General features: G+C 41.3%; 1 protein-coding gene across 1 annotated transcript in view; it reads left to right on the forward strand.

Moving 5' to 3' along the window:
* The window catches only part of VPS53 (VPS53 subunit of GARP complex), a 138407-nt gene that overhangs the window by 55131 nt on the left and 66598 nt on the right, over positions 1-16678 (forward strand). Inside the window, exon 8 of the mRNA XM_031967767.1 lies at positions 15839-15917. Within this exon, the coding sequence (XP_031823627.1) occupies positions 15839-15917 (79 nt within the window). The remainder of the gene's footprint in view (positions 1-15838; positions 15918-16678) is intronic.

Below are 16678 nucleotides of genomic sequence, written 5' to 3' on the forward strand. Positions count from 1 at the left end.
TTTGTATAATTCTGTTGAAGTGCATTGTCTCCCCCAAAATATTGGTCTTCCTAGCCAGTGTTGTGAGATGTCTCAAAAAAATTTGTAGGCTTGGAGCATTTCCAAATCAAGAGGCAAAGATTTTATTATGATAATGCCATTGACCATAGGCTAAGTTCCAAAAGAGAGTTAGCAAACAAATGGGAGGATGGCTAGCTATTTTTATAGGAAAAGTGAACCAGGTGTTTTATGTCATTCTTCTTACTGGTAGAGTTGGGGGGTTAGGTTAAGCATCTCACTCCAGGCACTTCTTCATGGTTGGCCATAAAGTATAAACTAAGACAAGATAATCTAAAGCAGAAGTACAATATTCTTAAGACAGAACACTTAGAGCATATACCATATGGTCTCCAAGGGCTGCTGTAGTCCTAACATCATGATTTCCTGGGCCAGGTAATCCGGTGGTAACAATAACATCCCTTCCAGATTGCTCTCCAAAATGGTCATGTTACCTCTCAGTCCCACCAGCAATGCAGGAATGTGCCTGTCAGTCCCTTGAGCACCCACTATTCCATGCATTTTGTCATCCTTGTTACTTTACTTTATTATGCATTTCTCTTTGTGATTTAGAGCATTCTTCTGTACAGTTATTAGGCATTCAGCCTTTTCTTTAAACTCTAAGCAGGTCTACTTGGTCATTCCTTGCTTTTATAGGAATTTTTTTTCACATTTGGCTAGCTCTAAAGAACTTTAAGTAACCACCAGCTGTTTGCAATTGTTCTTAGACAATTCCTTAATTACTTTAAGCATCTTTTATTTCCTTAAATGTGGGCTTTCCACCAGTACAGATCCCAACCCTTCTACTCTTTAATAAATGGTCTTTCTGAGATGTTGTGGTTGAATACATCCAGCCCTTGGTAGCTAGATATTTTTGGTGGGGAGCTTCCATCAAGGCTGGTCCCCAGACCCCAGACAAAAAGCTTATTGCTGGCCCACTTTACTCGTTAGGGCCTGTCAGAGCTCATACTCTGCTGGCACAGCCTCTGTAAATGCAGGAGGGTCCTGTCCACACCATGGTGAGGCGGGCACTGGAGAAAGCTTCTGGTGGAGGGTTGGAAAACTGCCTGGCATAGAAGGTGTTGGTGACATTTTCTTGGATGTGCAGACAATTCTCAATTATTCTGTTAATGGATATTTAGTACACATGGTATAACACATGGGTAGCTCTCTTTGGCAGTTTTCCCCTGTCCCAGCCATAGTTCCAGCAGCTGAATCTGAGAGGTTTAGAGAGAGACTTGATTAAGACTTTCAGAAAGGGGTAGGGAAAGAGGATGTCCATCCCTTTGGATATTTGCCTTAGTTCATAAATGTTGCATAAATGGTTGGGGTGAAAATACAGACACACTTTTGATTAAAAGACAGATGAAAATGCATTTTATGGTAAAGAAGGAAGCACCCAAGAGTGAATCACCAGCAGGCCTGTTCTCTCCCATAAAGCCGGCTGCTACAGGCCTCCCTAGCATCCAGCCTTGGGGAACCTGTCATCCCCTCTATTCCTTCGGCATTGCCCTTGTCTAGCTTGAGCAGACCAAGCTAGTGATGGAACCTGCAGTGTCCACCTCCTTGTCCACTCTTTGTACCCGCAGCAAAGCTTGAGTTTCTTGAGGGCACGAACGGTTTTCATTTTGTTCTTTGTGTGCTTTTGTGTGTGACTGTCACATTGGCCAGCACATAGTAGGTGCTTTGTAAACCCGTGTTAATCAGTTGCACTCAGGTCTTCTGGCTCCACATGTAGCACTTTTTCCTCTGTGACATCATACTCCTCTGCATCTTCCCTCTGATGGCCCATTATTACTCTCATCTTTTTCAAACTTCCTTCTTTTACTTATCTGTTTTCTTGTATCACTCCCACACATGTTATCTTCTTGAGAACAAGAATTTTTTTATATCTTCAGGGCCTAGATGTTTATATTTGAAGGACTTGGGGCAGTAGATTTTCAATAAGGTATTTTCCTGTCATAAGTCATAGAGTTTAGAGATGGAAGGGACTTCAGGGGCCCCCTCATTATGCAAGTGAGGAAATGGATACATTTAGCGTTCTCTTAAATGACTGGTTCAAGGTTACATCAGTGGCAAGCAGCAAAACGAGTTATGGCTCTATAACTCCAAGGAGCTGCTTCTCTTGAAAGGAACAAAGCATTTTTCTATGAAGAACATAGGGAAGCATGGCAAGACTTATATAAACTGATACAGAGTAAAATAAGCAGAACTGGGAAAGCTATATACATAGCAAAATAACCTAATGGAAAGAACCCCCCAAAATAGAATTGAGGGATGACTAAGTGTGGCTCTGACCAAGATAGAAGAAAGCACATTTCCCTCCCTGCAGATGGAGTCCTGTGGTACAATGGGGCATAAATTGCTAGTCACTCTTAGTCACTTGGTTAGTTTTGTTGCTCTGCTTTTTTTTCCTTCTCTTTTATTCTTTCTTATAGTGGATAGCTTCTGTATAGGGGAAGGAGGAGAATGTATTTGGAAATGAAGATAAAGCAAGAAATGGCAATAAAAATTAAAAAAATAATAAGCAAAGGTGTTATCTGAATATGGTATCCCCAAATATTGTTGTAAATTTGTAATCTTGTTCCTTTGGATCTCATTGCTGTTTTGCTGGAACTATTATTTTTTTCTCTTTTTCCTCCCAGTTTTAATTTAAAAATTTTTTTTTTAATACTATCATTTCAATGATAGTATGAAAGCCCATTCTAGCAAGCTAATTCATGTAACAAAGAATAATGAGGGGGGAAAAGCAGATTGGCAAAACTAATGAATACCCAATCAGTATTGGGGCTTGGTAGCATATACAGCATTCTACACTCCATAAAGAAAGTCGAGTGATCCTTTTTTTTTTTTTTTTCATCTTGTTTGGGGTCAGTTGGAGTCATTATTGTTGTGAAATATGCAGCTTCTTCTTTTATTTTTTTCCATTTCTATTGTTGTAGTCATGTTGATATTGTTTTCCTGGTTCTGCTCTCAAGTGGTCTTTTCATGGAACTGGTTCAGTACATTGAACTAGGTCCGTCTGGAGGTCAGTGCTCCGAACATTTGTTAATGATATGTGACTCTTGCAGATACACAAGCTTTGAGTTCTCATGGAAACCTTCCTCAGTACAAATCCCTCTAAGCTGGTAAAGAATATGGGAGATTAAATAATGTCAAAGAATGTCAGATAACCTTGGAGTGGGAGAGGACTTTGCTCTTAGATCCACTATGATTACTTTTTTTAGAAGGTCCTAGAAGTTTGAGGGAAGCCCAGGCTTCCTATTTTTAGTATCATCCCTGCTGAATTCTCCCTCTGTATGTTTACATAGTGATTGTCACACCATCTGGTAATGATAGAAATAAATAGAAATGACTATTAGGGTCGGGAGGAGGGGGTGTTAGACCCAACTCTAGAGAAACAAAGTGGCTGCTGCCTTAATTGTACTCAACAGTCTGAAATAATGGTTGGTGCTGCTCCCTGTGGCTCAGGCAGAGGAAGTGGACAGGTCTTGATTTGGATTTAGTGATTTCTTTGGACTCTCCTGCTGGCAGGGGTTGAATATAGCTTTGAAAGAAATTTCTTTTGAATTCTGCCATTCCATTTCAAGGCTTAGTGGCTTGGGCATGTCCAAGAAACCAAATGTTTCTGGGAATCAATCAGCATTATGCAAAGAAGGAATCAAGGCCCTATAATCTCCTGAAAAAAAGATACTTTTGAATTGCAGACTTCTTAAGGACACTCTTTAAAACCCGAAACACGGGGGAGGCCTGGGTGAGAAGAGTCTGGACTCAGAGGTTCTAGGCCTGGCCCTCCCGTTGGCCAGCTCAGTACTCATGGGCAGGTCCCTGAAGCCTCAGGGCTCAGTTTCCTCTTCTGGCTGGATCCATGATCTGAGATTCTGTGAGTCTGTGATTTTGAATCATGGGGCACTTACAAAAGCTGGCTGTCAGAACATGTAGCACCTGAAGTAAGGGCTCTCCTCTCTAAATAAACACTTTGCATTTTGGAAGCTCCTTTTGTTCCCTGGTGAACTTTGTAAACTGTTTTCTTTGGGGGAAGCTACTCACAAAGTGATGAAAGGGGCAGCTTGACTTTGTCCACCAGTGTCCAGATAGCATATTTTCATAATTTCCTACCCCATGCTCCTTTTATTCTTCCTCCTCCTTTTGGAAACTGATGGCCTGTGTGGGAGAAGCTTGCCCTTCCCCTCCCTGTGAACGAGAAGCCACATCTGTATTTGACTCATCTTCCGCTTCAGAAAGGAAAGGTCCAGGAGGCTGCTGTTCAGCCTTAACCTTCATACAGCATCACGGTGAGCCTTTCATTCTCAAGTGTGAAAAACATCACTCGATTGTGCCTATTTTGATTATTGGAAGAGATCTACTTTATTTTTTTTGCAGCAAATAAAACAATTTCTGTTGTAATCGGGATAGGTGGCTGGGTTAATTGTTAGTGTTTGCATACCATTTATATAGCACTTTTTAAAAACTGTTTTGCAAACAGCTTTACAAGTGTGTTCTTAAATGATACTCACAACAACCCTGTGAGGTTGGTGCTATTATCTCCACCTTACAGAGGAAGAAACTGAGACTGAAATTAAGGGACTCATCCAAAATCATCTATTTAGTAAGTGCCTGATTCAGGATTGAAGTTCAGGTTTCCCTTATGCCAAGTCCAGTACTCTGGATAGAGTCTTAGGCTTGGAATTAGGAGGACTCCAGTTCAGATCTAGCCTTCACTTAATAAAATCTTGATTGATGGATTGAGCTCTCTCTATAAAGGCCAATGCATTCATTTTTATTAAAGAGGGAGTTTAAATATATCCGGCTAAAAAAGTTGCCCATCAGAGCTTTCGAGTATAATCTGATTGAACAGTTTATTACATAGATACCTAATTTTCATTTGAAAGATAGATGAAGTTCATTGATTCCCATCAGTTCTTGGTGCACAGAAAATTGTTGCCATTTCCTGTTGATTGGCTAAACTAGGATTATAATTTGGAGCATTATTCCAAATCATTCATAGCTCTGTCAATGGGGTTTTTGTGTGTGCCTGTTTTTCTGCCATCCATAACCTTTCCTTTCTTTCCATCCTTTATCATTTCTGCCACTTTGGAAGGAGTGAAATAGGACTTCAGAACTACATCAGGTGACTTGAGAAATATGGGTACAGGAAAGCTTCCTCTCCTCTGGTACAAGTTTCTGACAAAAAAGACTACATGAGACTGCTGTCATCCTAAAAGAATGTCTGATGATGGAGATGTTCTGTGACACTGAGGAGTTCCCTGTCAGCCTTTTCAAGGGATTGTGCCTCCAGAAACTACTTAGACGAGAAGAGCTTGGGAGTAATGGGGGAGTCACATCTCTAATGCTTTCAACTCCCTTTCCGTATGGTGGGGCTGGGGCCATACAGTAGGCTTACACTGGTGTTCACCTTGGGGCAATTCCCATAAATGTGATGAGCATGGTCACTGTCTAGTCACTGGTAGTACAGTGGGTGGAACATAGCTTGGGGTCAGGAAGACCTGAATTCAGATTTGAATTCTTTGTCATCCTTAACCACTATTTGCCTCAGTTTCCAAAATTGTAAAATGGGAATCATAACAGCATCTGTTTTGTGGGGTTGTTGTAAGGATCAAATGAGGTAATATTTGTAAACTGCTTATTACAATATTTAGCACATAATGGCTACTTAATAAACACTTATTCCCATATTCCCTTTCTCTTCAGCTTTCAGTTGAAGCTCCCAGAGGACAATTTTCTCTAACTATGGAAATGACTAGTATCCTTATTCTTCCCAAAGGGGTTGGTATAAAAGAAGGGAGCAGGTGAGGGAAGTCTTCCTTAGAATTCTTCTCTTGGCATAAGTTCAATTTGATTCATCAGATATTTATTAAGTGCCTCCTGTAAGCAAAGTAGATCTCAACAATATAAAATATAACAACAACAGTGCTTACTACTAAAGAGGGAAATGTATATGTACCCAAAGTAATAACAAGTAAGGTAATAACTGAATTCCTCATTCATCATTTCTAATGATGCTATGGTATTCCATTAAAAGTGTGTGTGTGTGTGTGTGTGTGTGTGTGTGTGTGTGTGTGTGTGTACCTCCTTGGAGGGACCCTTGGGCCAAAGGTTATGAACCACATAATGCCTTTTCTCATATAATTTCATTGTATTCCTGTGATGACTGCACTAGCACCCAAGATACCTCAGAATCATCTGGAGTCAGGATAAGCAAAAGTCCTTAGTCTTTATTCTTGGTCTTTAGGGGTAGAAGTGAACAGGATGGAAGCAGAATCTCCACAATTGCCTTCTTCCTCATCTACTGCTCGAAGTGACCTTGACTAGTCTTACTCCACCCCCTAGTCCCTCCTACAATCCTCTGTATACGCCAATCATTAAGCCAGCACAGAATAGTGGGAAGGGCCATTTTCCAAGCATAGGCCCATAGAGTATTGTCCAATCGGTACTTAGCCCTAAGTGCTTGAACTAACCTCAGTGCATCGACTCAAGAGTTTCAGCCCTCTACATCTCCCACTTTCTTTTGTTTTAGAACACAGGTGGTCATGCCCTCCCTGACTTCTCAGGAAAGGAGGTGAAAACACTAAAAAGGAGATGATCACTCCCTCCCTGACATCTCAGGAAGGGAGATGAAAAGCACCAAAGGGAAGTGGGGATTGCTAGCGGATTTCTGGGCTGAAGGGTCTTATTAGAAACAGGTATGCACAAACCCATCAGCATGGGAGGTATTACACAAGCACATAGCAATAACACACAGGCTATTAGTGATGACTCTCCCCACAGTCAGTGCAGGCTCAATGTGTTATAACAAATATGAATTTTATATGCAAGTAGTGATATAACAAACAATATGAATCAGTATGGTATTTTAAGAGATTTCCAGAAGTCCTAGGAAAGTATGTAAACAACAATCAAACATATGCCTCCTGCAGCATCCAAGAGATAGTCCAAAACTAATCTATTGTCCATTGCTTCACATGTCAGGGAATCCAATGATCTCCACCAGTTTTTGAAGTCCTGCAACAGTCTTTTTATGTGTTAGGGAATCCCATGATCCCCACAAGTTTTTGAAGTCCTGCAACAGTCTTTTTATATGTTAGGGAATCCAATGATTCCAGCAGATTTTAAAGTCCTACCAACAGTCTTATCGTGTCTCAGAGAATCCAGTGATTCCTGAGGGTTTTCAAGTCTTACAACAATCTTATCATATCTCAGAGAATCCAATGATTCCTGAGGGTTTTGAGGTCCTACAATAATCTTATCATGTCTCAAAGAATCCAATGATTCCTGAGGGTTTTGAGGTCCTACAACAATCTTATCATGTCTCAGAGAATCCAATGATTCCTGAGGGTTTTGAAGTCCAACAATTTTTGATGTCCATAATTCAAACACCATAACTGCCATGCTCATTCAGTGGTGGGCACAGTCAGCAACGGAACCACCCGATGTTTCTTGGGTCTTCTCCTTTGTTTCAAGGGTCTGCTCCATCTCTCTCAAATGGACAAGGGAATACGGCTCGTTGGTACCCATCTGATTCCTTCTGTATCTGTGGAGATACAAGCAAACCCTCTCCCCCAAGCAGTTACCCTATCTGGTCCCTTCCATTCACCACTTTCTGGGTCTCTCTACATCACCTGGCGATTATCTAAAGATAGTGGAGCTGCTCGCACTGGACACTGCCTTTCTGGTGGATTATAAAACCTGTCTGCCGGATCCAGTGCATCTTTGTCAAAAATCAAGAAATTAATAGTATAAAGCGCTAGATTTAGAAGTTCTGTAGGGTTACCTGTGGCTCCCCCTGTCTTTTGTTTTTGGAGGAATGTCTTAATGTCTTTGTTTCTCCTCTCTACTGTTGCCTGTCCTTGAGGATTAAAGGGTATGCCAGTGGTGTGTAAAATCTCATACTGTGCACAAAAGTGTGCAAAATGTTTAGAAGTATATGCAGGTCCATTGTCTGTTTTTATAGCTTGTGGCACACCCATAATTGCAAATACTTCTATAAGGAATTCAGTGACCACTCAGGCTGTCTCTTTCACTCTTGCAAAAGTGAATCCTGAAAAAGTGTCTACCACAACATGGATAAAAGACAGATGACCAAAAGATTTATAATGGGTCACATCCATTTGCCAGATTTCATTGGGTCTCAAACCACAAGGGTTCTTCCCTGGAGGCAGTGTAGGAGCGTGGAAAGCAAGGCAAGCTGTACAGGCTTTTACTATGCTCCTAGCTTCCTCTCTTGTTATTCCAAATTGTAAACGTAAAGCTCAAGCAGCCTGATGATATTTAAAATGAGATTCTTGGGCTTCTTGAAATAAAGGAGTATTGGCCAGCATAGTTAGAAGGCCATCTACTTTGAATTACCATCAAAAATAGGACCTGGAAGTCCACTATGAGAGTGGACATGCAAAATATTAATCTTACCTGGATGCTTTCTCACTTGCTCTTGAAGTTCCTTTAAGAGCTGATATATGTTAGAGGCTACAAATTTTATTTGGGCTGTGGCAATTATTTGTAACACACCTACTGAACATGCTGAATCAGATATTATATTTACATCTCCTGGATAATAAAAGTAAGAGCTAGAATGATTGCACACAATTCATTCTGCTGAGTGGACTGAAAAGGAGTTCTGACTACTCTCTTTATAGTTAAGTCACGAGAGTATACAGCACAAATATTATGTTTGGATGCATCTGTAAAGATAGTTGGCCCTTTAAGAGGAACTTTAGAAACCTTTTCTTCAAGAATCCATCGCCAATTATGTAATAGTCTGGTTATCTTTAATGGAGACCTGTGTGTAAAATTTGGAGCCATGGCTGATAAAATTTGCCACTCTGGGATGGTTTCACAGCACACATTACTTTGTGCATTAATATAAAAGATGTTTATCTTGTCAGGTCTTGTCCCAGATAATTGTACTGCTCACTTAATGGCTGTTAATAAAATTCTAGCCATAAGCACTGGGTAAGGAGTAAGGCTTTGTTCTGGTTGTGCTGGGAGGTTCACTCACTCTATCACACTGTCTCCTTGATGAAGGACTGCTGTGGGTGCCTCTTGTGTGGCAAAAACTGATATTTCCAAGGGTTTTTGAGTGACTCTTTCAACCACATTGGATAAAGCCAGTTCAACTTCTCTCAAAGCGTCTTGAGCTTCTTTTGTAAGCTGGTGTGGTGAGTTGAAAGCACTGTCTCCCCTTAAAATGTCATATAATGGTTGTAATTGATAAGTAATCAAGCCTAACACTGGACACATCCATTGGATATCTCCTATCAATTTCTGAAATTCATTTAAGGTGTTTAGCTTCTCTGTTCTTAAGGACAGTTTTTTATTGTAAGCACCTTAGGATATACTTCATATCCAAAATATTGAAAAGGAACGTGTCTTTGAATTTTTTCTGGAGCTATGTGCAATTTGTAGTTCCTTAGTGCTTCTTTGTTTTTTTGTAGACATGCTTTTAACATTTGTTCCTCAGGTGCACATCCCAATATATCATCCATGTAATGTAATAACATCACTTTTGGAAATGCTTTTCTTACTGGAGTAAGAGCAGCAGCAACATACATTTGACACATAGTAGGGCTGTTTTTCATTCCTTATGTCAAAACTGTCCATTCATATCTTTTATAAGGATCTGCTAAGTTAACTGAGGCACTAAAAAGGCAAATCTTTTCATATCCTCCTTATCTAGAGAGATAGAATAGAAACAATCCTTAATGTCTATAACCCAAAGAGGCCATTCTCTAGGCAACTGAGTAGGAGATGGAAGCCCAGGCTGAAGTATTCCCATAGTTTCCATCTGTTCATTTACCTTCTTAAATCAGTCAACATCCTCTATTTTCCAGATTTCTTTCTTACAACAAACACTGGGGAATTCCAAGGACTTAGAGAAGGTTGTAAGTATCCTTGGTCAAGCTGCTCCTGTACTATATCTAATAAGGCCCGAATTTTATTGCTGCCTAAGGGCCACTGTTCTATCCACACTGGTGTATCAGTTTTCCATTGGATAGGAATAGCTGAAAGTGTTGGCAGGCCTTCAACAGCAGTCCTGCCTAAAAAACCGAGGTACTCATTTTTAATCCTAATTGCTGTAAAATGTCTCTTCTCCACAGATTGATGGGGATTTTTTCAAATATAAAAGGAGTAAAAACTCCTATTTCACCTTCAAAAATCCATCTCAAAGGGGCAGCACTAACTTCAGCTGCTATTGATCCCCCTATGCCAGACATGTAGGTGTCTGCCTTAATCTTTGGCCAGTGACTGGGCCAGTTGGCACCTCTAATGACTGTACAATCTGCACTTGTGTCTACCAATCCTTCCAATGGTAGGCCATTTATATAGACCATGAGCATAGGTCGGTCAGTTGTTACAGCTGCTGTCCAGTATATTGCTGGATTTTGTTGCGTGGAGTCAGAATCTGGGCGACTATCACCAGATTGCTTATTAGGAGTCTGTATCAGTAAACCTGATGTTACTGCTTCTCCTGGGTGATAAGTCACACATTGTCTGCCTGTATTAGTGACTGGGATATTATCTACACATTCCCTAGTTTCCCACATCAGTGTATGAATGGACACTTGTTTTGTAAGTGCTCTCAGGAGGTGAAATGGTCAAGCCTACTGTGCCTGGAGGCAAGGGATCCATAGGCTGGAGAAGAACAGATTTCACCTCTCCAGGGGGGAATCTCAGTTGTCCCAGCTGCATACAACTCTTTTCTCCCCAACTGTAATCCCTTTCTCTCATCATATGGCTTCTGGGCTGATTGATCATGTCTGGGTACTGGACTTCTAGGCACTCTCTGGGTGCTCCAGGATTCTTTAAGGCCAATTGTATCATGTTGTATGTACAGAATGTTTCCTTAGAAATTGAATGAGGACCTTTATCATTGTATTTGCATAGTTGTTGTCCTATTAGCTTCCAATTATCTAGCCCTATCTCCTCTTCCTTTAAGAATCAAGGGGATGTGCATTCTAATGTACCCAAGAGTCTAGTGATCTGCAACCAAGTTACAATTAAGCCTTGTCCCTTGATCAGTTTAAGTATGCTTTCTATAGTGCTCCCTTGGGGTAGGGGTGGACATGGAGCTGGGCCTGGGGGAGAATCTTTTCCCAATATCTGCCCCATTGCAGCTAGAAAAGGTTACTAGTTTAGCCCTTAACAAAGTAAGTTCCCTGTTTGTCTATTTAAATACTCACCCTATTTCCTGGTCACCGGAGACTTCTTCAGTGAAATTAGGGTTCTTGGGCCCCATGCTCCAGCGCCAAATGTGACGACGGTGCTAGCACCCAGGATACCTTAGAATCAGCCAGAGTCAGGATAAGCAAAAGTCCTTAGTCTTTATTCTTGGTCTTTAGGGGTAGAAGTGAAGGGGATGGAAGCAGAATCTCCCTACCGCTCCCTCATCTATGGCCAAAGTGACTCTGGCTAGTTTTACTCCATCCCCTAGTCCCTCCTACAATCCTCTGTATACACCAATCATTGAGCCTGCACAGGATAGTGGGAAGGGCCATTTTCCAAGCATATGCCCATAGAATATTGTCCAATCGGTAATTAGTCCTAAGTGCTTGAACTGACCTCAGTGTAATGGCTCAAGAGTTTCAGCCCTCTACATATTCCAAATCAAGTTATAGCTCTATCAACATGATATTTAGTGTGCCTGTCTTTCAGTCAATCATTCCAACTCTGATTTTTTTTCCATCTTTTATCATCTTTGCCACTTTGGAAGGAGTGAAATAAGACTTCATACTTATTAGAGAATTTTTTTTCACAGTTGTTGATAGTTTCCATTTTTTCTTTTGTAAATTATTTATATTCTGCCTCCCCTACTCTGTTGATTCTCTGTTGATTTTGTTTGTACAAAAAAAAACTTTGTCCAGTGGTTGTTTCTGAGAGGATTGATTCTCCTTACAGAGATTTAGCTAACTATAGCCTTATCTTAGTCATTTCTAATTCATTTTGATTAAGTAGTAAAGAGGATGTCATTAACATCATTAAACCCACCCATAAATGTGGTTTAAAAAGTTTTGCAGATAGTGGAAAAATCCTGGAAAATATTTAGGATAAGACATAATTATAACTGTACCAATGAAGAACAGGCTGTTGCAGCTGCCCTCCCCTTCTTTCTTCAAAAATCTCAGGTTGCCAGACCCAGCCTCATAGTTTGGGCCAAAGAAATTGTGGTTTGGGGTTCTTAACTGCAATTTGAAACTTGCTGAAGTTAATGCAGAAAAAAAAAGGGTGGAGATAAATAAAGGGAGCAGACTTTATTATGATATGCATGGAAGAAAAGGGCCTTTTGTTCCCTTTTGTTTCATTGAAGCATGATAATGGTTCATATTTATATAGTATTCTAATTATGGTTTACAAAATAAATCCAGTCTATTGTCATGGAAAGGGCCCCTAATTGGGAGTCTGAGGACAAGCTCCCAAGTCTCACCCCTGCCACGCACCTCTGTATGATCTTGGGGTAGTCACATCTCTTCAGCAGGCCTAGTTCTCTCCTTTGTAAGATGAGGGAGACAAACTAGATAATCCTTAAGAGCCTTTTGAGCTTGGAATCAGAAAATCCTGTAGAGGAGTGAGCCTTCGGTCCTTGTTGTAATTGGTAGGAATGGGGTGCGGGTGTTGCGGGAAAGAGGATTGCTTTGTTCAACCTCTTTGGAATATCTCCTTTTGGGTGCTCCTATAGTTTCTTCCTTAGTTTTTTGTTCTTTTAAAATTGTTTTATTCATGACTAATATGACATGATTGTAACAAGCAGAGCCTTTATCGGATTGCTTGCAGACTTGGGGAAAGGGAAGAGAAGAGGAGGGAGAAAAATTTGGAACTTAAAATCTCATAAAAGTGAATATTGAAAACTAGCTTTACATTTTGAATTGGAAAAAATAAAAGTTTTATGGATGCCTTTTGTTTTATGTTACATTCATAATCATAATAATTCACATTTTTGTAGTACTTAGTATGTGCCAAGTACTAAGTGTTTTACAGTTATTTTCTTATTTGAACTTCAGAACAATCCTGGGAAATGGGCACTATCATTACTTCCATTTTATAGAAGAAGAAATTGAGGTAAACATGGGTTAAGCAGCTTACTAGGGTCAAACAGTTATCAAATGTGAGAAGTCAGATTTGAACTCAAGTTTCCCTGAATTCATATACCACCATATACCATCTGATCACCCCATTCATTTCCAAATATTTCCCTACCCTTTCTAACTTCAGCTCATGAGTTATCCCTAGTAATGAAGATTTTTTTAAAAAGTGATTCAGCAAAACTAACTTGGTGGGTTTTTTTCTAATGACCTTGTTTTCCATCACAGTATGATCTCCTGGTTCTTTGTAGCTAATTATTTGCTCAGATGTCTTAATCATAAAGGCATATGTTCAAGAAAGATTGTGGTCTGATGAAATGCTGGGTTTACAATCAGGAAGGCTTGGGTTCAAAATCCTGCTCTGGCATTTACTAGCTTTGTGATCACTGGCAAGTCACTTACCATTCCTCACCTTGGTTTCCTCATCTTAAATAAGGGAGTTGGAAAAGATGGTCTCTAGGATCTCATCTAACTCTTAAGTCTATGATCCTGTAAATAATGCATAATATACTTGTGGGTGTCTTTCTCATCATTTTTCAAAAAAACTAGTTTTATTTAGTTGAGGATTCTGTTGTTAGTTTCTGGGTTAGAAAGTGAAAGGGTATATGACCTTCCTACCCCAACCCCTGCCCTAAAGATATTTGGGGACTTTAGTCTTCGGTCCCAGGAATTGAATTCACCAACTTCCTCAGGCCTTATGATTTCTATTTTCTGTCAGCCTCGGCTACACACAGGGATATCCTTGGTTTCACCATTACTTAACCACAAGCTCCTGTTGTTCCATGTGGCCCTAGGTCTTCTTCCTCCAAAGACAATTTGTGTTCACCTCAACCTCCGGTAGCTCTAGCCCTCCCTTCTCTCTCGGTCCCTTCACCCTTGCTCTGGATTCCCTTTCCTCCCTTCAGAATCTTCCCGTTATGCTTAACCATTTCATCTCCCCTCACACCCCTTGCTCCTTTCTCCAGTTACCACTCCTACTTTGCCAAACCCCATTCTTGGCTTAGCCCACCACCATCTGTCTTTTCTGCTCCTACATGTGTGCTGCTAAATTCTGTTGGAGGAAATAGCACAATTGTGCTGACTGGGTCCACTACAAATTTATATGAAAAATATCAACTTAGCCTTAATTGCTGTACAGCAATCTGTTTATTCTTCGCTATTTGATACTCTGTGGTACCCCCCATGAGGATTGTTCTAAACTTTCTGCTTTCTTCAAGCATTTCTTCCTTTGCTTCAGACTTGCAGGAAGAAGTGGCCCTTCCAGCCAAGGCCGACCCCTCTCCGTGTGCTGCCCTTGATCCTACCGCCTCTTGCCCCTCTCCTTGGGAGCTTGCCCTCTCAGTCTCTCACCGTCTATCTCTTCCCCCTATCTGCCTCTGTTTCTCACTCTACTTGTCCCTCAAGTATCTCAAACTCACCATGTCTTAAATGGAACTTATTTTCCTTAAACCCTCTTCTTTTTTTCCTCCACATTTCTGCTGCCGGCCCTGCCCTCCTTCCACGCCTCAGGCCCACCACCTAATGCTGTCTCGCCTCTTCCCTCTCCCTCACTGCACAAAAAGCAAGTTGTTGTTGGATCTTGCTGCTCCTGGCTCCACATTTCCTGTACCACCACTCCTGTCTCCAGACTTCCACAAGTGCCCTGGTAGTCCAGGCCCTTATCACCTCGTGACCACACTCTTACCCCAGACTCTTCATTGGAGTCCCAGCTTCCAAGTACTTCTCTTGCCGGGTAAACTTCCACACGGCTATCTTGGAGGAGCCCAGGTCCTCTCTTATCCCTCCCTCACTCCAGAAATCTTCCTCCTGCCTCAAAGATGTAGTCTGGACTCCCCCGTGGGCATTTCCAGCCCTGTCCCCACCAAGACATGCGGGATCTCGGTTCCGGCTATCCTCATTCCTAGGATGTGCTTCTCCCTCAGTCCTGCCTCTCTGGGAGTCTGGCTTCCTTCAGAGCTTTTACTCCGCCTGCCTTCTCCTGCAGGGAGTCTTTGCCGGTTTCCCTTGTTTGCTTCTCTTCTTCTTCCGTGATCTGTTTGTCACACTCTGTTACCTGATACAGTCACCATGGTGGCTAGTTTGTGTGACGCCTTGGTCTGGAGACTCACTAGCTTGGAGCAGTTATGTGGTATTTCCAGAAATGACTGTGATATAAACAGAGGAAGGTGTCAAAAGAATGTCCATTTTTCTGAGGTCTTTACAGCATCAGGTGACTTTGGTTTATCATCGTCTCCCCAGGATCTCATGTAGTGCCTCCAGTTAGCAAGTGCTTGCTAAATGCTTGCGGGCTTGATACGCTTCTGATCTTCCTGTAACTTTGAGGGTAAGAGGGCGGCAGCCAAGATATCCAGAATTCAGATCTGTCTTGGCATTGTAGCACTTTTATTTTTTCAAATCAACCTTTCTCGTTTGTTTTATTGAGAATGCTACTAAAACTAGTTGGCATTTCCTGAAAACATCCCCTGCAAATAGGCCAAGGGGGGGCCTGACATCAGAATGGAGGCAGCTCCGTTGGCACAGGCCTGGCTCTGCCTCTCTTGAACAAGGCAAGTTCCCTCTCTGGGACTTGGTCTCCTCATTTGTAGAAATGGAGGGCGGCTAACGACCTCTGAAGAGCTCTCCACTTGTATGACTTTGTGTCTGTTCAACATGTAGATAATTGAGAGTTTGTCCATGATAAACCATGACATGTCTTCTTTCTCCCACAGAGTAAAGGCCGCCCAGATGGAGTTAGGACAGCAGATCCTGGCTGATTTTGAAGAAGCTTTTCCTTCCCAGGGTACTAAGGTAACTAACATTGGGGTGTCATCTTTCTGGGGTCACATCAAAACAAACTTTGTCCCTGTGCTTGCCAGCTTTGATTTTCTGGGTGCCAGATATTGGTCTGGGTCCCTAAAATGTTCCTTTCTACCTAGACGCCCGGTATCTTTTTTGCTGACATTTTGTCTGAATGGTAGTTAGTACATCCCTGATTCCTGTAATTGCTAACTGAAGAATTGCACTGGCACAGCCTGTTGTATGTCAAATCCTAATATCCTGGTTCCTCTTAAAATTCATTTTGCTCATGGCTCTATATTAAAAATAAAGTCATGAAAGATTCTCCTGAGACTAAAATTTCTTTTGGAAAAGTCATCTATCTCTGATTATCCCCAAAGGAGGAAAAGACTCTGGGACAGAATGTCAGCAAGTTTTAAGATAGCATGCAATGAGACACTGTCATAAGCACAGCTTTTAGCAGCTGTCCTGCCAGAGAGCTGTCTCTGGTAATGCATTTGTGTGTTTGCTGTATACAAGAAGCTCCCAGTATTCCAGTTGGGCCTCTTCCTTATTCTTTTCCTACAGCAGGCAACCCTAGTAGTGACTGATGATTTACTGTGGCACTTTCTTTTTTTTTTTTTTTTTTTTTTTTTTTTTTAATAGCTTTATATATACAAAACATATGCATGGGTAATTTTTCAACATTGACTCTTGCAAAAACTTCTGTTCCAACTTTTCCCCTCCTTCCCCCTATCCCCTCCCCTAGATGGCAGGTAGTCCCATACATGTTA

Source organism: Sarcophilus harrisii, chromosome 4, assembly GCF_902635505.1.
Source record: "Sarcophilus harrisii chromosome 4, mSarHar1.11, whole genome shotgun sequence".
NCBI lineage: Eukaryota > Metazoa > Chordata > Mammalia > Dasyuromorphia > Dasyuridae > Sarcophilus > Sarcophilus harrisii.